Source organism: Oreochromis niloticus, linkage group LG20 (assembly GCF_001858045.2).
Source record: "Oreochromis niloticus isolate F11D_XX linkage group LG20, O_niloticus_UMD_NMBU, whole genome shotgun sequence".
Lineage (NCBI taxonomy): Eukaryota > Metazoa > Chordata > Actinopteri > Cichliformes > Cichlidae > Oreochromis > Oreochromis niloticus.
The window spans coordinates 17,362,107-17,384,625 of record NC_031984.2 but is presented as its reverse complement, the minus strand read 5'-3'; the positions used below and the strand labels follow the sequence as shown (position 1 = coordinate 17,384,625).

Genomic DNA, 22,519 nt, shown 5'->3' with positions numbered 1-22,519 from the left:
TTTTGCTCTTCAGTCAAACTACAGAAACCACAGAAGCCTCACACTGACTGCTACTAGGTTTTTATGTTTTTTTCTCTGTGTTGTCAATTGGTGACATCTTAGTGAGAAAACATTGTAAATATATTTTTCTCTCTTTTTTGGGGATAACTGCATGTTGAAATGATATAATAATAAAATGAAACAATAAAGTCACGTGAAAAAGATGGAGGATTCAGGTGGGTGTTAACACAATGGCACATTCTTACCAGGAATGGACGTCCAAGTAGATTCCACCCAAGGTCAGACTGTGCAATGCTCATTAACTACAAAAATCCCAGAAGTTACATCTCAGACTCTCCAGGCTTCGATCAACATGGTAGAGTCAACCATGAACACATCTGTATACCAAAGTATTCTAGAGTCAGATCTGAAGACAGTCCAGCAGTGGGTCATACAACCGGAAATTCCCAAGCAAAGTCAAAGTCCTGACCTCAAGTCAACTGACATGCTGTGGCGGGACCTTAAGAGAGTAAAGAGCTGTAAAGAACACAATTCCTCCATAATGTTGTGAGAAACTGATAAAGTCATAGAGAATATCATTACCTTAAGTTATTGCTGCTAAGAAATAAATCAATAAAGATTGCTCTACAAGCTACTGAATCACGAGGCATTCACATTAATTAAATTATATCTAATAATAACTACTGGGATTGATTGAGGTTTTTTATTTGTTTGTTTGTTGGTTAATGTTTAACTTTGTCCTTTGTTTAAAACCCCCTCTGTGTTACTCAGTTTGATTGCATTCACACAATACCTGGTCTTTCATGCACTTTTTTAAATGAATAATAGTGATATAGTCAGTCTAAAAAAAAACTCTACATTGCCCTTAAAAAACAACATTTCAATTCACTGAGATGAATACAGATTTCACTGTAGAATTTGATACAGCAATCGTGACTTGAGATAACGCAGGGCATACTTCCAGAGTTCTATGAAATTGCCATTTTGTGAGACCTTGATGATGATAGATGATGCCGATAGTCTGGGAGGCTAAATTTAATCATGTTTTAGACAACAAGTGTCCTCGGGCAAAGCTATAACAGCAGGTGTGGGCTGGTGGGAGGTGCGCTCGCAAGCATGAGAAACTAATCTCACATTCTCAGGACAGTCATTCAACTTCGCCGCTCAGGGTGAATAAGCATGCTAGTAGAAAGGTGGAGGCTGATTTTGGCCTTGGGTGAGTTTTTTAAAATCATCTGCCAATCTGCTGTGTTGTTTGTGCCTTTTTCTGTGTTTTCAGTTTTGATTAATGAGGATTTTTAATGTACAATTTTCAGGTTGATGGCTGCTAATAGTTACAGGTTGCGTTGCTTGTGGTGTAAAAGGACTGCTGACTATAGGCTCATTGAGACTCCTATGTTATTAATCACCCCTGTCATCTTACAGTATACGTCCGGCTTTCTTTTTATTCTTTTTTTTTTATTCCCAGAATGTATTATGTGCATCTACAGCAAGCCCTTACAGCAGAAGAGAAGGTGTTTTTTCCAAATAACAGAAAGTACCGAGCATAACTACAGGCAAAATAAGAAATACACTGCTGCGGGCAGTGTGAGCGGGTCAGTGCAAGTTTGTGAGACCACCGACTGTTGCGTGGGCTACTACTGGATCATTAACGGCACACCAAAAGCTGACGTTCTTGGTAAGAAACCCGAATGTCTGGCCAAGTACGTGGAGTGTAATTGAAAACAACAACACATTTTTAGCACATTAGCAAAAAAATCTAATGATTGATGAGCTAGTTTAATTAAACCCCCCACGCCACTCACTAACAGCTGAAATGCGCCACGTGCTGTGAAGCATAATGTAATATGTAATATTGTTTGTCGTGCTCCTGATTTTTCGGTTGCAGCTTGTGACAGGATTGAAAAGTCATGCCCAGATGAAACCTGCAAGGCACAACCACGCATCAACAACCAATTCTTTACATGCATGTGCAGCACAGACCTCTGCAATGGCAACATTACTTGGGGAAAAGAACAGACTTCAAACCCCTACTCTTATTTTTCAGGTATGGTATTAATAAGGTTATATAACCGTGAATTAGTGTTACGACCCGGCTCATAGCCGCAACATAAAAGAAGATGAATACCAGATTGTGGGATGAGAAGAGGCTTTATCTTAAACTGGACAACCAGGTTGGCTAAAAAATGGCTGGTGCCACTAAGGCAAACACAACAAAGGAGATGGACAAAATGGTGAACGGAGAACTAAACTATACTGGGAAAAACTAAACTACTGACCCTGAACAGAAACACAAACCTGAACACGAATAACAGTCAGCAGAAAACAGATGACGGTTGGGCAGCAGGGAAACACACGGATGAGACACAGTGGATACACAGACGGACCAGCCAAAAAACAAAGACAGAGGACGCGACTTAAATACACACAGGGAAACACAGGGAGATTGCACACAGGTGGGGAACACAGCTGGGAATAATCAACAAGACGAGACAGAGGTAAAACTGAACACACTCACATGAGACGCAGACCTTCACAATAAAACAGGAAACGAGAACAAATCCTTGAACATAACACAAAACAAAACACTGACAACATTAAATCGTAACATTAGTAAATAAATTTATAATTTAAGAATAATATAGCATAATATAATTAGAAGCATTTAAAAAGCCTAAAACACTTCATGTCCTTCCTAAAGGAATTTGTGTCCCCTCCTGGGATCAAACCAAGGATCTTTTTCTTGTTAGGCTCTTGTTATACTGAATATATATTCAGGTGGTTGACAAATTTAAGGAAAAATCCACATTAAGTGTAACATTACCAGACACCCAACACTTGGCGTTGATTTGTCATTATCTGGAGCTTTCTTGGAGGGAGCACTTAGCCAACACCATGCCAGCAAAATGGCTCACACACCATTACAGAGACCCACCAGATCTCTAGCTCAAATGGTTGTGTTTTTCCTTTAATTCTTCACCCATTCGCATGTGCGATAGATATGATCATTCATTCACAATTCAACTGGCACCTAATCCTTTTTTCTCTCCCCTTTTTAGTTGTCTTCATGAAAATGGCTGTGATTGTGGTTGGGATTTTGCTCTTTATGTGTTTCTGTATTGTTGCTGCTCAATGGAGAAGTTGCCTGAAAAAGAAAAGTAAGGTTCTTTTTTCTTCAAAAACATTATTTATGATTGAAATACCACTTGAGTAATTCAGTTTGACCTGACTCCACTACAAAAAAAAAAAAAAAAATAGTGAATCTTCTTTTACACATTCAAAGTTATGCTTTACCCTCAGATTTCTCAGAGAAGTCCAGCGTTCAGGGCAAAAACACTCAAATTCAGTTTGTTATTTTCCTAAAAATAACAATGTTACTTTTAGTTTTAAAGAAGAATTTTGCAGATTTCTAAAATAATGTGTTCTTGTTGTCTTTCTAAAAAAAAAAATCTAAATCACTCTGTGTGTCTGTATGTTCATCAATATGAAGAGATGCACCTTTCTGTTTATGGAATGCCAGGACTGCCAAAATGAATTAATTAAATACACCATTAAATAATTGATTAAATGTACCAATAATTAATTAAAATTTGAATTAATTAATTAAATACATATTTATGACATTTAATTAATTAATTATTCATTTTGGCAATCCTGGCCCTAGGGGTTTGGACTGCCAAAAAGAAAGAAAGAAATACATCATGAAATAATTAATTAAATGTGTCAATAATTAATTAAAATGTGAAATTAATTATTTAATCATTAAATATGTCATAAATATGTATTTCATTAATTTATTACAATTTTGATTAATTATTGACACATTTAATTAATTATTTAAGGGTGTATTTAATTAATTCATTTTGGCAGTACTGGCATTCCATACATGTTGAGTCATTCTCTGGGATGTGTAACTTGCGTGAATTTCATTATGGGATAACGTCGCATGTGATAAAAGTTGACAACAAGCTGCCCAGCTCAGAGGCTGAAGACTGTGTTTTGTTTAAGGTCCATTTTCTGCCTTTAGTTTTACATTTGTAGTGTTTAATATTTGCATTGCATGTTCACATCAATCAACTGTGATGAGATATTAGGTTTACCCTTTTATTTTTAGTATTAATACAGTAATAATGTGTCCATTTGTCTTTTTTAATTCCACAGAAGAATAAAGCTATTGTTTCCACAAAGTTAAAATGAGTTCCCATGATGTCTTGGCCTTGAAATGCCTTCATTCTATGCGCTACACTGACCTTGTTTTTTATCTGTGTTACGGTACTCCCTCTGCTACTCTTCAGTCACATATTTCCATGCTCTCAGTAACTAATCAGGAAGCTTTCAAATGAATGGTGGCTTTATTGTACTGCCAGATTACTTTCTATGAGTGGCAACTAAATCACTTCTTTACTATAATATTTTAGAGAAGAATCTACAATCCTCCAGTCATGATTACCTCGTCCAACCCTCCTGTTCCTGCCAAAGGACAAAAACCTCTGAGATCGACATCAGTCAGATCGAGCTACAGCAGGTATGCTCTGCTATGAAACAGGTTTTAATTCCACAGTAGGTAGTGTGCAAATTATCAGCAAGAAATGCATACAGGTTCTGATACTTTACTTGTTTATGTCCTGCAGATTGTGGGCCGAGGGCATTTTGCAACTGTTTTTCAAGGGACATACCAGGGCTCTGTGGTGGCTGTTAAATTTTTACCTGCAGGCTATGAACATAATTTTAACACAGAAAAGGAGATTTATGAGCTACCGCTGTTAAAGCATACTAGCATCATGAACTTTCTCGGGGCTGGGAGGAAACCAGATGACAAAAGCTGGTTCATCGTGCTGCAATTTGCTGAATATGTGAGTGAAAACCTTTGCACGAAGACAACAGCTGCTCAAGGAAAAAACTGCATGGAACAGACCAGAGAAATATTTATAACTAATACTAAGTTACAAGTGACAAATAGAATATATAGGTAAAAGAAAAATATTTATTTAAATTATCTAAAGTAACGTAACTAAATGTTAAAGAAAAATGAATAAATGAACAGGCACTACAGTAAAAATGTAAAATTATATGCCAGGTTAAGCCACTGTGTTTAAAAATATTTATTACACTAGCTATTCTACCCACATCTCTTATTTAATCACAATAATTTCAGCTCCTTTCAGATTCCATCGGAGGCTGAAGGAAACATGTCGGATTATGTGGCTCACTCGTCATTAAAACCATTTCTGATCAGATGTCTAGAGTTATCGTAGAGTAAGGCTAATAAAATTATTGCAAACACTAAGTGGAAACCACTGTAAAGATTTTAAGATGGGTATAATGAACAAAAACCATTAATAAAGGTTTAATGGGTCAGGGGTCAGGACGGCTGCCTCACAGCAGGGAAGCTTCTAGTTTGAACTTAGTCTTTCTGTGTGGAGCTCTCACATTCTCATAGTCAGAAGACATTCATGTCATATTAAGCTGTTATTCTAAACTGGACATAGATCGGATAATCCGGTACTGTATGGTTAAACCTTGTTGATCAGTAAGAGTAGAACAGCTCTACATAAAGTTTAAAACTAATGCTAATGTGTGAAATATAATTGCTTTTCTATATTTATGGTTGAATAGTTTATGTTCCATGCCTTTAAGTCTATAGTGCTTTATCTGTTTGAAACCACTGTATGCTTCAGGTATGAATGTCTGCTATCCCTTTGATTTCAGGGATCTCTTCATTCCTTTTTGTCCAAACAAACCACGAGCTGGATGTTCTCACTAAAGTTGTGCCAGTCGCTATCGCAGGGACTTTCCTATCTCCACTCTGACCTTCTCAGCCATGGTACTGGCCAGAATAATATTGCAACAAATGCATGTGTGCATGGGTTATCTGTTTGATGTGGGAAGCATAGAGTGCGTGTTTTTAAACTATTATCACCAAGAATAAAGATGAGTTGTTTTCATCCAAACAATGGATCTGCTGCAGTGATTCATCTAATGTGGCCACAAATCTTAAATAATGATACGCTGTTTATCTGAGGCTGTCTTGATATGTGAGCGTAAGCTTGTTTATTGGATTTTTCATACAGATTTGCACAAACCTCCTGTGGCCCACAGAGACCTCAGCAGCTCCAACGTGCTGGTGAGGGCAGGTGGTACCTGTGCCCTGTCTGATTTTGGATGCTCCACCATTCTGCGTTCTTGTTCGGAGCCTTACCGCAGGCACAACCAGAATAAAAACATGAAGGTGAGACACAGGTACTACTGTTTATCCACTCAAATCATCTTATTTAAATAACAAAACATAAAAACTTGAAGACCTAGACTTGCTGCTGGTTTTTGAAGTAATTAAAATTTCACACTAGAATTAAAGAGTCAGTAAAATGAAAACAAAACATCCATTATGATTACTTATTTCTAATAGATACATTTGTATTTCTGTAGTGTATTCAACTGGGCACGCTGCACTACATGGCTCCTGAGATCCTGGAAGGCTTTGTGAACCTGAACGAAAGCATGTTTCTCATGCAGGGTGACGTTTACGCTTTGGGTCTGCTGCTGTGGGAGATCTGGATGCGCTGCTCTGATTTATTTGAAGGTTAGTCATTATGAGTAGATGTTATGATGTTCAAAAATAAGTCCAAGGCTCTTTAGAGTAGTACAGAGGGTCATGGTAAAGTTATTCAGAGTGCTTAAATGGCTAGGCACACTGTAAAAAGGTTGCTGTATATTGTGTAGCTGTAAAGTGCAGCTTTATTTGACTAGAAATGAAATTTTTTTACATGTAAACAATGGTGCAGCACTGCAAATGATAAATGTCATGTCATACACCTGCAGTGTGTTTCTGATGTCTGAATTAAGAAACAAAAAACTGCAAGTCATTCAGTTTTCTCTGCTTTAAGGCAAGCTTATTATTGTAATGGGTTGTCATTATCAACCATACAACTGCAGGCTGTTGCTAGAGTCCAGCTTTCATTCCTCTCAGTAGAGATCAGTTACCACACTGGCTTTTCAGTGGGTGTGTCACTGAAAGGGGAAAATCGACATGAATCAGAAACTGGTGAATAGTGTGCTCCAGCTGGCCTGGTTTCCCAGCTGCTTGAAATCTGATGCATTCGTTTCTGGGCTGACAAGTCAAATTTTCAATTCACTAAGCCTAGAAAATTCTGTGAACAGACCTCATTTATTACAGATACCATCTATGACTAATACCACTGTTTCCACCTGCAGGTGGAGCTGCACCACAGCATCTTTTGCCATATGAACTAGAGCTGGGAAGCAATTTAACACTGGAGAGTCTCATCCTGCATGTGTCCTATATGGACAAAAGACCCTATATACCTGAACACTGGGAACTGCTACCACAGGTATTCTTACATAGGGGCGTTGTGGTACAACTTACACCTGCAGTTTCTGTAATGTGTGGACTAAATGTTTATTGTTCTCAGGGAGCTGCGCTGAGGGAGCTCCTGGAGGATTGCTGGGACAGTGATTCAGAAGCCCGACTAACAGCTCACAGTATCATGGAAAGAATAACCTCTCTTCAGTCTTCTTACTCTCTGTGATTTCTCTGTCTCTTGTCTTTTCAGGATGACACAATTTTGTACTGTTTCCCTCCAGAAACCTTTAGTAAAAGAATCTTCAAAGACTGCCTTAACATTTAGTGGCATTTATAACTTTATTTCTCCTAATCAGAATGAGACAGAACCTGCATCTTTGCTGCCGTAATGATCTCTTATCTGGCAGTTCTGATATAAAGTGAACTCTGATAGCATTACTCAGCAGGCTCACAGGCATTTCTGTCCTGAGTTTGATCTCATTAAAACCACTGACGTCTTACTTCAGCAGGCACTGGTTTCACTGTTCCTTTTAAAGCCCACAGGATTTGTGTTCCTGCTATGCAAAGCCCTATGGTATATATTACAAGAGAGAACTGACCAAGGCAGCAGCCATACAAGTTCAAAACATCTCAGAAATGCAACAAATTACACAAAATGCAAATGTTTCAGACATATAAACTCAATTTAAATTGAACTTCCCCCTAAACTGTCACTCCTAAAAAAAAGAAAAAGAAAAAAGATCAGATCAGAGCGTTTTCTTTGTTTCTTCCTAAATATTCCATGATCAACTGTAAGTGGGATTATTGGAAAGTGCAAGTATTTATTTCAGTTTTAAATTTCAGGCTAAATCTCATTTTTAGGTCTTCAAACACAGAAACATGAAATTCATGTTTTATTGACATTTATTCTTCATTAACTTTAGTCTCTCAATGATTGAGTGCAATAACTGTTGAATCCCAGAAGACTCCCCCAGTGCAGATATCTTACACTGCGTAACTGAACTGCTTTTAAATTATTGTGTATAATGTTACCTTTTTAATCCCATTTATCACCTACAAAAGAGACGATGACAACAGGGACAAAGTCCAAGCATGCACTGACGGGCTGCTGTGGCTGGGCTTTTAAGGTGATGCAAAATATCAAATATAATATTCATTTAAAAAAAATGATAATCAAGGAAACTTATGAATTAGAGAATTTACATTTATTAAATAATGATAAAGATGCTTTTAAAACTGACCGCTAGATGTCACTGTTCACTCACATCCATTTGTTTCCAATGGAAACAATGGATTATGATCTCATCACAAGTCTATTCATAACACTGCAACAAGGAAAAAAGCCAGCGTGTTCAACATGTGGCCACATTCTTCTGGCTTACACTTGAAATGTATTTATTTAAGCATTTCGTTGTTTAAACTTTTGCTTTCAACTGAAATGTTGTTTTCTTGCTAAAATGTCACTGATGTTTCAGAGATGCAGTTTACTGCTTATGCCTCAGCAGCATGTCTTTTGATCTCCAACCTTCAACCACAAGTTTTAAACTGTTTCTCTGGCATTGCCTTATTGTATGCTGACTTCACTGACTTCCAGTATGTAACGGTCATGACAAATGTTGCTGTTTTAAGTCACTGTGCTCAAAAGTTTGTCATCAAATTTTAACAACAGTCTTAAAGTAGAAAACCAAATGAGAAAGAAGTATTTGAACCAGTACAATATGCTTGTAGTGGGTAACCCAACGAAGGAGTCAGTCAAGGATGAATAAGTTTAACAATTTCCACCTAAATCCACAAAGAACAGTAAACCTCATTTTAACCCCTGCCCTGCTTTAAAGCCCACTTTCTGTTAGTGTTCTTTTGATGTTACCAACCACAAAAGCCAGAGACGTCATGTACAGCAGTCTAATGGTCTAGCAGATATTTTGGGTTATTTAGTCATACACAAAAACATCCACAGAGCTCACAGTTATGCTGGTGTCCTGTCTGATGCGGTTTCATTGGAACTAACAAAAGCTTTTCTTTTCTTTTTAATTAAGCAGCAGAGCGGCTGTGGTATTTTAAAATGTTATTTCTTCAGTTTCAAACACATTGCTTTCCTCAAAATATCTTGTAGCTGTGAACTCCTCGTCCAGCATACGATAAAGCTCAGTCCTTTCAGCTGAAACTGCTACTGACACTAATGATTATTTGGAATAACTTGTAGTTTCCACTTTTTTAAGCTCACCTTGTGTCACATTTTCTGGAGTGGGACCTGCTGCTGCTGCTTCACTCTCTCTGGCTGTATTTAAATTAAGGGCCACACATTACCTGGTGTTAAGTTCTGTTAGGGAAATATGGCAAATATAGTGTAGATACTGGTTCCCGATTTAACAACTGCTGACAGCTAAACCATTCTTAACTTGTTAGTTGTGCTCTGCACAAAGCACAGCCACAGAGCATGTATCACTCACTTTATCTATAACAGTTTTTGTTTTTTGTTTTACTGTTTAAAATGTACGTTTTAAATAAAAGAATACAATCCTGGTCTTTCTTTCTACATTTTAAGCTGCCTCTTTTCTCTGACTGCAAAGTCTCTGCCAACTTCCTCAGAGTCTTCAAAGCTCGCCGCATGGCAAAGCATCACCACAAATGTCTGACTGAAGTGATGGATTTAGGGTAAATCTGACCCGCAGGACATTCCCCGCATGCCTTCTTCCCCCGTGTTTGTGCCGCTGGGTAGGTCAAGTATTCGCTGGAAAAACCCAAATTAATCCCAAACGAGTGTGACGCTCGGAGATGTTGCCTTGTGGAGGCTCCGCCCCTCGCCTCGGAGCGTGTGGTTCCCATCGCTCCTGTTGCTGTGTTCCTGAGACTCAGAGTGATAGTAGAAAACAACAGCTGGGCCGATGGATCAGACGGCTTTGGGGGATTTCTTAATTTTCTGACCATTACAGAAGCCTCTTTTAAACGTGTGAGACTCTATATGGACAACCCGATCATTAAAAAGAGCTCCAGCTGCTTTTTATCAAAACTCAAAGTGATTTGGGGATCCGGTCCCGAGGAAAGCTGCTCCTGACAGGTGCGCACAGTGCGCAGAGAGGATGGGCAGACGTGAGGCGGACAGCAGAGGCGCAATGAACACCAGCGGACGCTCCGAGCTGGGCTGCCTGCAGGACGCGGCGTTCAGCAGCCAGCATGGCGGCGAGCAGTCACCGAGAATGGACAGCCGCCGTGCCTGCAACGCGGAGAAGCGACAGAGAAACATGAAAGCAGGCGTGGAGGCGCCGGGCCAGGCATCCACAGCCGCAGCGTCCATGGAAGTAAAAAAGCATCAGCACAAGCACAACTTAAAGCACCGTTATGAGGTGATGGAGACGCTGGGGAAAGGCACCTACGGCAAAGTGAAGAAAGCGGTGGAGAGAGCGAGCCTGAAGACGGTAAGATGGTCACCATATCCCATCATATCATAGTGCCTCAAGCTTTTCGGAGCTGTGTGGCTGAAGGAAACGATCAATTATCAGTTTCTGAAATTGATTTGACCTCTTAACCTCGTCTGCTGACGCTGTAAAAAGCCTATCAAAAGTGTAATGTGATGCATATGCTTTTACTTTTCGCCACTCTCCTTATGCGTCTGTGCTTGCGTGTTGCACTTGCCACAGTGTTGCTCAATGGTAATTAAATATTAATTTGGAGGTGGAAAGAACTTCGTGGGGGGCGCTCTGCGTGTGGTAGGATATGCGTTGATCCTGAACCCATTTCTTGTGCTGCCAGCTTGAGATGCCTTTGGTCTGACTCACTCTAGGTCTGCTCCAACTAGAGTCTGACCCCTAAAAACCCAGACTTAAGCACACACACACACACAGAGCGAGACATAATAGCATAACATGTTTCTGTTTAACTTCACAATCTGAGTATCTAGGTTAAAACAGAATGTGGTGCCAGATTAGTTTGAATAATCGTGGGTTTATGTCTGGTCAGACCCTAATCCCTCCCTCTGTGCTGTGATCTGAGAGGACGGGGGCCTCATCAGTTTCCTTTCTGTTTTATTTTAATAAATAAACACACTTCCGCAACCTGATTGGGACAAAAAAGATGATCCCGATTAAAGTGAGTCTTTCACAATTTGTCTGGCTCCTTTGACTGTGATTGTTAGACCTCCTCACTGATAGTAACCCCCGCCAGGTGTGGAGAGACGTCGAAGCCCTCACCAACTAGAAATTGTCTCAGCATATCAGAGATTGCCTACCCTCTTCCCTCAACTCCCACCAGTTTGCTTACAGAGCAAATCATTCTCAGCCCTCTATTGTACGCCCCGTACACCTATGACTGCACACCAACCCAGCCAACTAATGACATTGACAAGTATGCCGATGATGTCCTGCAGGTGCTCAGAAAATAACCTGAAGCTTAACTCCCTTAAACCCAAAGAACTCATAATGGACTTCAGGAGGCACAGAAAGGTCCACTCCCCACTCATTATAAATGGAGAATGGGTGGAATCTGTAGAATCACCCACATCTCCATGGATCTCACCTGGACCCACAACACCAACACCCTGGTAAAGAAGGCCTAACAGCAGCTTCATTTCCTCTGTGTCCTGAGAAAAATAACCTGGACCAGAAGTGGCCTTCTACTGCAACAACAGAGAACAGGAAGCCTTTGCAGAGGGTAATTAACACCACCCAAAACATCAGTCACTGCCCTCTGCCACCCTTGGAAGCCATCACCAGATCCTCCTATCTCAGGAAAACCAGAGCCATCACATGCGACCCTTTGCACCCTGCCCATCACCTGTTTGACCCGCTGCCTTCTGGTTGGCGCCTCAGGTCAGTCAGGTCCCACACCTCCAAACTCACAAACACCTTCTTCCCCTGGGGACATTGAGACTGTCAAAAAACACTCTCTCCCCACACCCCACCCCTGCCCAACCACCTGATCTGAGCCATGGCCTGAGTTACCCTCATCACTCAGGGCACTCACACACGGACTCTATTCAGACCACGTCTTTCTTTGCACTACTTTCAAGCACTTTGCAACTTGTTTTCTGTTGTATGCTATACAATTCTATTTTACACCTTAACATGGAGTGAAGCATGCATAAGAGACTGCTGGTAGGATACAGAGAGAGGAACGAGGCCATGTAGTGTGTGTGTGTGTCTGTGTGTCTGTGCAGGGTGAGTGGGTTTGGTAGGACAAGGGGGAAAAGCTGAATTCCTTGAGCCATTAGCAGGCACATACCAAGGATTCTTTGAAACAAAACAGGCATTATTTTTGGAAACAAGGCTAGCGGGCTGTTTTGTGAGCGTGGGGAGATGGGAGAGGAAAGCAGGAAGAAGAACAGGAAGAGAAGGCACTATCAGTGATTTTATAATAAGGAGCTGACTTGAGACTTGTTCCTGTAAAGTGTCTAAGTGGTTTTCCTGTGACGCTGCAAGAAAGGAATGTAAGTCATCCTCATGAATGCACAGAGTGAAGCAAAAGGAAAGATGAATAACCAGCCTTGGTTATGCAAGCTAAGTATTCTGTGGTCACTTACGCTGGCTGGGAGCCTCACTTGTTTTTAAAGCTTAAATATCATAGGCAAATCAAATAATGCCATCAGAAAAAATTATCTTGTTTCCTTTCTTGCATTTATGTATATGTATTTGCCCAGTTCCCCATCAGTTCTGCAATTCCTGGTTAAGGAAAGGGACAGCTTAAGGCTGTGTGTAGATGATTGGAGGTCAAGGGTCACTCTGGCAGGAAGCCTGTATAATCCTGCTGCTAAATCGTTCACAGATGCAGCAGGGACCTTTAGTGATGCTCAGGCTCCTGGGATACATATGTGTGTTTGTGAAAATAGCAGGGTAGGAAGGAAGTTGGTGCACACCCCAACCCCCATGATGACTTCATACAGACAAACACACCTGCAATAAGTCAAGACTGGAGTCAGCAGGAAAACGACTAAAATTGCCATGCTATCATAATATAGGCCGTGATGATGTCAAAGAACGGCTGAATGACTCCCACATGCTGCGTTGTGTTTCCTGCACATGTGAGGTTGCAGTTTTTAGAGGAAACAATGAGATGTTGTTGGTGAGAAGGATACTTTAGAGGTCATGTCTCTGCGTGATGCATCCGCAGGATATTTGCATGCACAAGGGTGAGATCACACAAACACACAACCACAGCTTCCTCTACTCACACATGGCCCCTTGAAATCAGTCACAAAAAATACCCTCCTTTGCCCTGAACCATACCCAGAGTGTCTGTATTCCCTGTGTCATGTGTCACTTCAAAGTCTTGGTAGTAAATTAGAGCTGAGACGGCAGTAGAATTTTTTGATTCCCAGTCTATACATTGACATGTCTAATCCATAACTCTTATCTGTTATATTCCACCATGTCATCCCAGTAACTGATTTTACAGTCTCCCCTTCTCTTCCTCACATTACTTTAAGTATTTGGGTCATAAATGGCTCTTTAGTGAGCATCAGAATCCACCTCCTCAACTTTTTAATATTTGCCCTTCAGCTGATGACCACATAAATTGTGTGGCACAAACTATTGCCCAGCACCCCACTGAAGGGTTTGACACATCACCCATATAAGAAAAATATTGTTAGATGCATAAAATGTGACTATAGCAAAGACATAAGTTTGAAAATGAAAGTATTTTCATTCACCACATAGCTTATACATGAGTTTCAGAAGGTCACTTCAGTCTCAGGGGTTCCCTGGATGGTGTTCGTGTTGTGTTGCATAACTATCATGGTTGACGGAGCGTGCGAACTGTGTCTCTTCCAGTATTTCGGAGACATTTTTTTCCCCCCGCCAGCTGAGAAAGCTGGAGTTTTGACCTGTGGGAGCTCACCCACAGGGACAAGGAAAATTATACAGCGCATGTTTCGTCCCATGTTTAAATGTCAGCCTCACAAATTAGTCCCATGGCTTCAGCTACTCGTTATGTTCCACGTCTCAGTTGTCATTCGTGTATTTTAGGCACACTCCGATGCCTCGTTGTCTGCCTGCATGCACTTGTCTCGTCTTTGTAAAGTGCTGATTATGTGACACTTATTTTATCCAACCAGTTTTAGAGGTTCGTTTTAGGATGTACGTTTTTACTGCGGGCCTGCGTGTGTGTGTTCAGAAGCTTCGGGTTGCACCGGTGTATGGGATTAAAGAAGCAGAGTGTGAACACTGCAGCTGTCAACCTTCTGCCTCTGAACATCTCACATCACGAGATCTGCTCTCACCATGCAGCCTTTAAACCCACATAATCATGTCTAATACCCAGAGATTTTATTTGTGTATGAGCGTGTGTGTTTTTTTTAAGCATCAACAGTATGTACAATATGCCTTTGTTTCCATGTTTGGCTGCGCAAATGATGCATGAACTGTTTATTTATTTGTTGCTTTGATGGAGATAAAGCAGAAAATGGTTAAATTGGTGTGTTTTCCGAGGAATTTATGGAAATTAAATCTACTGGCTCAAGTTTTATTACTCAGTCACTAGATTTAACAGATAGTGTGTGAAATTTGGACACAATCTTTTTTGTATAACATCCTCTAATCTGTGTCTTCCTTCTAAGGTGGCGATCAAGTCAATCCGCAAGGAGCGCATCACGGACGACCTGGACAGAATTCACATCCAGAGAGAGATCGAGATCACATCTTCCCTCAGGCACCCCAACATCATACGCTTCCATGAGGGTAAGATGACACTGACACACCATCACACATAATCAGACAATTTCATAGTTTGGTCTCCAGGTAGCATTTAGGCCGTGAATATTTTAAAGAAAGTCAGTCGAAAGATATTAAGTCCCACAACACACACAGCAGCATTTACAGCAGTGTTGTTCAACAATGCCAGGGGCTAAGGGATAACGTTGGTAATGCTCACAAATCCTATTTGAAGCCCAAAACCAACAATGACACGATCCAACTAAGTATTTCCTATTTGTACAAAGAATCGTACACATGGCTTCTTACTCTGTTCCATAAACTTGCATTGATGGCAAATACTTAACTTAAAATCAAATCAGTGATGCACTGATTTGGGAAAAATATCCCAAAACTACTACTGACACCACTCTGGCTCAATTCAGGCTAAACCACCAAAATACTCACTGCAGCGAGAAGTAATCTCCCCAAAATGATTTGATAAAAGCTACAGCACCCAGAAATGAAACAATATGATTGAAAAGAATTTTAAAACTTCTAAAACAGCCTTGAGAGATGCTCTTTGGTATCTTGTTTCATCATCTCGTAGTGTTCCTAACAATAAAAATAGAAGATTTTTACCCTTATTCACTAAAGGTCTCCCATTTATTGTTGGATGGGTATTGTTGTTGATTAGAACAAATGAGGAGGATGTTATAGTCGATGAATAAGATAAAAATCCCAGTTAGCCCCACACTTGTTACTATACTTAAATATATCATTTTGATTGGTAGCCATTCATCAGGTGAGACTCTTTTAAAGTTGTACAAATGAAACTGCAAATATTTCTGTTTCTATGGAGATTTAATGAAAACAATAAGCATTTGCATACACGGATTACATAGGAGTTGAAAACCTACACAGCCAAAACATCATTAAAGGCTTCTGTTTTCCTGTGTTGACAGTGTTTGAGAGCCGAGATAAGATTGTGATTGTGATGGAGTACGCCAGCAGAGGAGAGCTGTATGATTACATACAGGAGAGGAGGCGACTGCCAGAAACGGAAGCCCGCAGCATCTTCAGACAGATTACATCTGCTGTCCACTACTGCCATAAGGTTTATACACACCAAACAACCTACCCACATGTGTTCTGCAGGTGCCCAACAGGAATACATTACAAGTTAGCAAATTGCACACAGGCACGTGTGCACACATGCAAATACTGTACTGCTTAAACCAATAAATCCTAATCCTATTACTGCAGAAAAACTTGACTTGAGTTTTCAGATCTCTTTGGGTTAAGAGCGCATTATAAGGCTCGATTGTTCTTTACAGTCACACACTGACACATTTAACAAATGCTAAATGAGCCTCCTTCAACATTACTGTAAGCCTTGGCATAGAAACAAATACTTCTTTGTTTCTCTGATTTATTGTTGTGTACATAAAATCAGACCAGAAAGCAGGAATTATTGACGAGTTATTAAGTCATATTTAAACAGAAGTGCATTACAGTGGAAGTTAAGGTATCTGCCTGACTGTCAGCTGAGCTGGACATGAAAAAAATGGCAGTTGTTTTGCTTTTCTTATTTTGGCAGTTTGGACTGTGTTTGAATCTGCTCACGTAAAACTCAGAGATTATGATTCAGCTTCTGGGTCTCTGTGGTGTGAAGCGAGATGGAATTTGGGCTCCTCGTGCCCTTGAATATTGTCCCAAAATAGACATGAATGTTCCAGCGTGAATGAATTATTGAATGTGCCTGAGAGGTATGCGGGGTACATGGAAAGATGAGCAAGGCTTCACGAGAAAAATGGAAATAATCGAGGGCCGTTCACTTCTCAGGTCACAGGCATTTTAAACGATAGTAAGAATACTGACCTGATAAACCACATCTTTCATATTTGTGTCTGCCGTGCTTGCACACATACACATGTACACACAGTGCAGTGGAGTTACATGTAGCACACAAAGCATTGTCTGAGGTCATTGGCCATTTCCTCCACATATGTGCTCAGAAGAGAATTTAATAAATGAAATAAAGTTTGTTTAAGATGAACTAACATGAATGTTTAAAGTGTCCCTGTGTCACATGATTTCCTGGATGACCACACCTAATGAGTTACTACATATACACTTTATTTTGCTACAAATAGTGTCGATTTTGAGTCGTCTGCCTTTTCCTTGCACACTCGTGCTTAATGCCAGTCGGCGGCTCAAACCGTCATCCGATGAAAAAAACAGAGCACCTTCTCATGCTTGAGAATAATTAAACAGTCTGATGATCTTCCTTCAGACTCTCCAAGAGCAGGACCTCACGTGTGTTTCTCCTGTCTTGCAGAACGGGGTTGTGCATCGAGACCTCAAGCTGGAGAACATCCTTTTGGACCAAGATTTGAATGTAAAGGTAGGATCCCAAGAAAATACTGTGCACTAACTGAGCCACAAGTCCTGAGCATTTGATACATAATTCATAGTTTCCCATTATCATCTGATCCATGCTACTTGGATTGTTTTTCCGCCTCTAACATAAAATGCAAACACAGTGTACTTTCAGGATATATGTTGGAGCATTTTCTACCCAGAGGAATTTCAATGTGTTGTTGAGCAATGCACAGTGAATGTGAAAAAACACAATGTAAGGCCTTACAAAAGAACCCAGGGAATATTTCTTGCCTTATTTGGGCATTGTTCTCCCTATATCGGTGCTGTGTATGGCCAGGAGGGAATGCCGGGAATTTAGCGACAATCTGGAGGATTCATGCCAGCCAGAGGGTTTACGTATGTGTGCTCTGTCTCTCAAAAGAAAACGCTATGTGCAGACTTCTCTGCGGGTCTTCGTTCGCTGCCAACCACATCACCGGAGGTTCACCGCACCGGCCTTTCTCGGCATCTGCTGCAGGAAATGACCGAGACTCTGTGCAATGCGTTGTTATGTCTGCACAATAGCTGCTTAATGGCATCTGTACGGGGCAGAGAGAGGCGGATATGTTAGGTGAAATGTTAGGTCATGTCAAGTTTAAAGTAGAATATTAGTCTGTAGAGTGTAACTTTGTGTTTGACTTTGTTTTTGTAAGCATTTGGTATTCATTCACTCACTCTTCCAGCTTCATGAAGAACTGTCTCACTATAGGCTGAATGTATACAAACATATGGGAGCCCAAAGAAATGTGCTAATTGCCACCAAATATATATGAACAGTGAGCTGGCTTGCATTTACAGTGACATCTTCTTCTATGAGGTCTTTGTTTCCCCGTATCTCTCTACCATGGAAGTGAAGCTGTCATTGTGAATATTTTTAACACCACGAGGGCTGATAGTGAGCCAGCATGCATGTTTATAATCTTCGCAGATAGAGGAGAGACACAGTCTGTCTGCGTATGGCTTTCAGAGCCTCGAGTGAGTGATTGTTCCGTTACGTGGGCGTAAGCAGCCTGATGCTTTTGGCCCGCTCCCCTTTTCCTCGCTCACACTTACTCTGGCAAAAGCTCAGCATACCTGCAGTATTTTTGGCTCCTTTAAAAGGAGTTGCTTTTGAGTTATTGTGTACTTTTTTCCACATGACTAAAAGCTTTCCGTACATAGTCACTGAAAAGGAATTTAGATTGCGTGAGGGCGAGTGTTAACGTGAATGAAACTCAGTGCAGGATTCAGTGTGAACTGATTAGGTCATTGTGACATAAAGTTTGAGAGATCAGTGTTTTGAGGCTGTGGAGAGACATCTGGAAGGAGATCTGTTGTCTTGTAATGTGACAGCTGTTAGTTTGTTATGCCATCTATGATTCACAGTGTCACATGAACCCCTTGTGTTTACTTGGCACAGAAAATGAGTGCAGACACATCCAGCAGCTGTGAAAGCTTTGAATAGTGTCAGCAGTAGGAAGAAATAAAAATAATTATTAACAAAATATGTTAATTTGCATTCTTTCTTTCTTTGCAGCTGGCTGATTTTGGCCTCTCAAATAATTTCCACAAGGGCACGCTGCTGCAAACCTACTGTGGAAGTCCGCTCTATGCTGCCCCAGAGATCGTGAAAGGGCTGCCATACCAGGGGCCAGAGGTTGGTCAACATGCTGCTAATTCCCAACATTATGGATGTTAGGTTGTTTTAAAATGTTCACAGAATAAGTTTCAGTTTTATTTAGGGAAAGACTGCAGGGCTGCTTTTGGTGAGATTACATCATCATTTACTGTCACCACATGTGGCTGGTTTTCTTTTAAAACAACAGCTTTCTAGTAAATTAGCTAATACTAACAACTTGCATTGTGGGTATTGTAGGCACCAGATGCTGGCATGAAAAAAAGCTCTTTAAAATGTAAAAAAATATGATGTCGCTGGTTCTGCTGCATCTTTGTGTCTTTCATTAATCCAACATTGTTATTTATATTAGTGCAATGCTAAATTACACTAATTTAGCAGTCTAATATTCATATCTGGATTAGTGTAGCTTTAAACCACAGTACATCTTCTTTTACTCATGAATATGCTTTAAAGGAATATAATATTTCATTCTGTATGTGTTTGTGTGTCTTAGGTGGACTGCTGGGCACTGGGGGTGTTGCTGTATGCCCTCGTTTACAGCAGCATGCCATTCGATGGGGCCAGCCACACAAAACTCACAGAGCAGATCAGCCAAGGTCGCTATCGCAGACCCAACTCCCCCTCTGGTAAAGCTTCACAACTTTATTTTTTATATATATATTTTTAAAGGTGTCAAATGGGATCTAGTTTGTCAGCGTAGTGGCCATAAATAACTGTTGACTCTGTCCCCTCCAGACGCCTGCGCTCTCGTCGACTGGTTGCTGACGGTGCGTGTGGATGAGAGGGCCACGATAGAGGACGTGGCTAACCACTGGTGGGTGAACTGGGGCTATGAAGAGAGTGTTTGTGACTGCCCTTCATTTCCACACCAAGAGTGCCCCTCTCCACTTCTGGCTCGCTACATCGACTGGCAGAATCAGGTTGCTGCTGCTAGCAGTTTGACGGTGGATGCAGACTGCCTGTCCTCAGACTCTTCTGGTCCTCCTCAACACGCTTCCAACCCCTTTTACTTCAGCTTACCTCTGAAGCACGAATGCGGGGGAGGTTCAAGGTTGCGTGGTGGAATATCGAGTCTTAGGAAGTCTCGCAAGGAGAATGCGATTCCCCAGACTGCACAGGGAGCTTGTGGTGACGTTTGTTTAGCAGCTGCTTCTTCCACTGTGATTTCCTCCACTTCCACTTTTGAAAGAAAAAAGCCCAAAGGTATTCTGAAACATCAGAGGAGTTTAGATTCAGTCTTTCACACCCCTCCCAGGGATAACTCCCCCTCTCAGCTCTGTAACACTGCTCCCCAGCCCTGTCGAACACACAGTCTTACTCATGCGTATGTTGACGTCCTATCGACCAGCCTTCCGTCTCCAACTACATTCAGTCAGCCATCGTCCAAAATGCCCAAGAAAGGGATACTAAAGAACTTGTATGGTGGGGAGTCAGGTTATGGTTCCTCATCAGACAGAAGAGGCTCAGGTGTAGGAAGTACAGACAGTAATGCAGGTGAGTCCTGTTCCCACAAACAACAAACATGTCTCCCGGGAGTTGAAGACAGTCCCACAATGCGCACAGAAGCAGTAAGAAGACGTAAGGGTATTTTGAAACGTAATGGAAAGTTTTCTCGCAGCCTGGATCTTCCTGACAACCACCAGTCGTCTCCCTCTCCAACTCCTGCGATATTCCCAGAGGCTCTGCAGCATCTCCTCCAGACTGCAGGGGATGCCGAGGGCCGTCATAGCCGCCCCTCCAGCGTGGTGAGCGAGGATAGCCTCTTCTCCTCCGATTCCTTTGATCTGCTGGACCTTAGCTCCCAGTCACGTCGCAAGATTTTCTCAAGAGGGGTGCGGCACAGCTCAGAGGACGATTTGGAGCAGCTGAGAGGCGAGGCGGACAGTGTTGTTGGAGAACGACAAACAAAAAAGGAAACGCTGTAATACGAAGCGTAATAGAAACTTTAGTGTGCTGAAAAACTGGGTTTAATTCCAGCTCTTCAGTTCAGTTTTATGTGATAATCAGTGCCTGCCATCTTGAAAAGACTTCATGAACTCTAGAAAGGTTGCATCTCAAGTACACAGACTCTCATGACCATTGCACTGCCGACGTAAAGCACCATGTCTCGGCATATTTGCAGCGATAAATTAAAGTGTAGCCTCTGATTGTTTAACTGTGTTCCTCCAAATGGGACCTGATTTCCAGCAGTTTGCAGAGATAGGACAGAATAGTCTGTTTAATGGACTCGGTCTGACCTCACCTGCACAACAGACTCTCCTTGTAGATTTTGCAGATTGATGTTGACAACTCTCAAAATCTTTGTCTGAATGCTGTCATCTGCTAACGTGGCAATCCACGCATCTTAGATTTATCGAACAATCATTGTATGAGTAAGTCAAAAGACTTAAGGATATTTCCATCCACCTGCATTTTTTTTGACCATTTTGGATATAAAATCTGAGGTGTAAGTTCAGAAAAAAAGAAGAAAAAATACTTTTAAAGTTAAAAAAAAATATGTGTGTATTGATAACAGTGAAATGTGGCAAAGTGCAATTGAAACTAGCTTTTTATACACTAATCGTGCATGAAGCATGTCAGATAGAAGCATAGAGTACGTATGCGAGAACTAATGGCGGGGGGGGGGGGCATTAGTTAAATTAATATATGAAGCAAATATAAATGTAATTTAATTTTTTCTGCATTGTTTGGCAGTGCTACTAGTTTTGCTGGTGATCTTTTTTTAATATATAATTTGCACACTGTTGTTCTGCAGTGGTTGTGATAGCACCCGGCAATAAATTTAACATCATCAGCTACTTATATTCAAGCATCCACCTTCATGCAGTCATGCATACATATGGAAACAGATATACATAGAAGTTTGCTTTGAGCTTAATGATTTTCTGAAATGTGTTCAAATGTGTGCAGTGTTTGGATGGAAACTAGACTGTAGCAACTTCTGTTATGAGGATAAATTCTGCTCAGTTGACCTTTGGGATACTTTGTGGCAGCACTTTATAAACCTTATATAAACATTACGACATGGTTATAGCACACTAAAATGTAGCAGATATCAGGACATTTTAAGTGTTCAGTATTAACCTGTATAATCTGCCAGCAATTCTAATTTCTCATCTGAGGATAAATTGTGTTTTTATTCATTATCTGTTCACACATCATCCTGCTTATGTTTATGCACTGTGGGCTTGCACAAGAGGAGCTATGGTTGTTGACAGACACTTCACATTGGTTAAAACCCATTTGTTAAATGTTTATATTCCGCTTATCTAAAATGCTAAAGAAAGTAATGCCAATGACAATATTTGTTTTCAAGTATATTTATACCACACAGTGTTTCACTGCACAGTTTGCTTCTTTGCACCAACACACACAGTGTGAATAGCAGATAGATCACATTGCTTTTTACCGTGACACCACCTGTGCTGCTCTGGATGTTTAAGGTGATGTATGCAGTAGATGTATGCAATTTTAAATCTGTGATTTTCATACTGTGAGAGGAAAAACAAAGAATTCTCTTTAACTTTTTTTTTT

The 22,519-nt window shown here is 40.8% G+C and overlaps 2 protein-coding genes across 2 annotated transcripts; both read left to right on the top strand.

Moving 5' to 3' along the window:
- Window positions 1-1,055: 1,055 nt before the first annotated feature.
- Window positions 1,056-9,844, top strand: LOC100698588 (bone morphogenetic protein receptor type-2). The gene is made up of 11 exons (XM_003448298.5): window positions 1,056-1,216; window positions 1,469-1,678; window positions 1,889-2,047; window positions 3,060-3,158; window positions 4,419-4,525; window positions 4,632-4,853; window positions 5,710-5,824; window positions 6,072-6,229; window positions 6,427-6,580; window positions 7,213-7,349; window positions 7,431-9,844. Exons 1-11 carry the CDS (start codon window positions 1,180-1,182, stop codon window positions 7,545-7,547), a joined length of 1,515 nt encoding a protein of 504 aa, XP_003448346.2. The 5' UTR covers window positions 1,056-1,179; the 3' UTR covers window positions 7,548-9,844.
- Window positions 9,845-9,989: 145 nt separating this feature from the next.
- LOC100698859 (NUAK family SNF1-like kinase 1) lies at window positions 9,990-22,061 on the top strand. The gene is made up of 7 exons (XM_003448299.4): window positions 9,990-10,737; window positions 14,871-14,991; window positions 15,909-16,060; window positions 17,285-17,350; window positions 18,884-19,003; window positions 19,479-19,611; window positions 19,721-22,061. Exons 1-7 carry the CDS (start codon window positions 10,402-10,404, stop codon window positions 20,908-20,910), a joined length of 2,118 nt encoding a protein of 705 aa, XP_003448347.2. The 5' UTR covers window positions 9,990-10,401; the 3' UTR covers window positions 20,911-22,061.
- The last annotated feature ends 458 nt before the right edge of the window (window positions 22,062-22,519 follow it).

Excerpts from the sequence above, each read along its gene's own strand:
- LOC100698588 (XM_003448298.5), top strand. The coding sequence starts at position 1,180 with ATGCTAGTAGAAAGGTGGAGGCTGATTTTGGCCTTGG. Across the intron at positions 1,679-1,888 it reads ACCAAAAGCTGACGTTCTTG|CTTGTGACAGGATTGAAAAG; the intron begins GTAAGAAACCCG and ends TTTCGGTTGCAG. Across the intron at positions 4,526-4,631 it reads GTCAGATCGAGCTACAGCAG|ATTGTGGGCCGAGGGCATTT; the intron begins GTATGCTCTGCT and ends TATGTCCTGCAG.
- LOC100698859 (XM_003448299.4), top strand. The coding sequence starts at position 10,402 with ATGGGCAGACGTGAGGCGGACAGCAGAGGCGCAATGAACACCAGCGGA. Across the intron at positions 14,992-15,908 it reads CATCATACGCTTCCATGAGG|TGTTTGAGAGCCGAGATAAG; the intron begins GTAAGATGACAC and ends CTGTGTTGACAG. Across the intron at positions 19,612-19,720 it reads CAGACCCAACTCCCCCTCTG|ACGCCTGCGCTCTCGTCGAC; the intron begins GTAAAGCTTCAC and ends TGTCCCCTCCAG.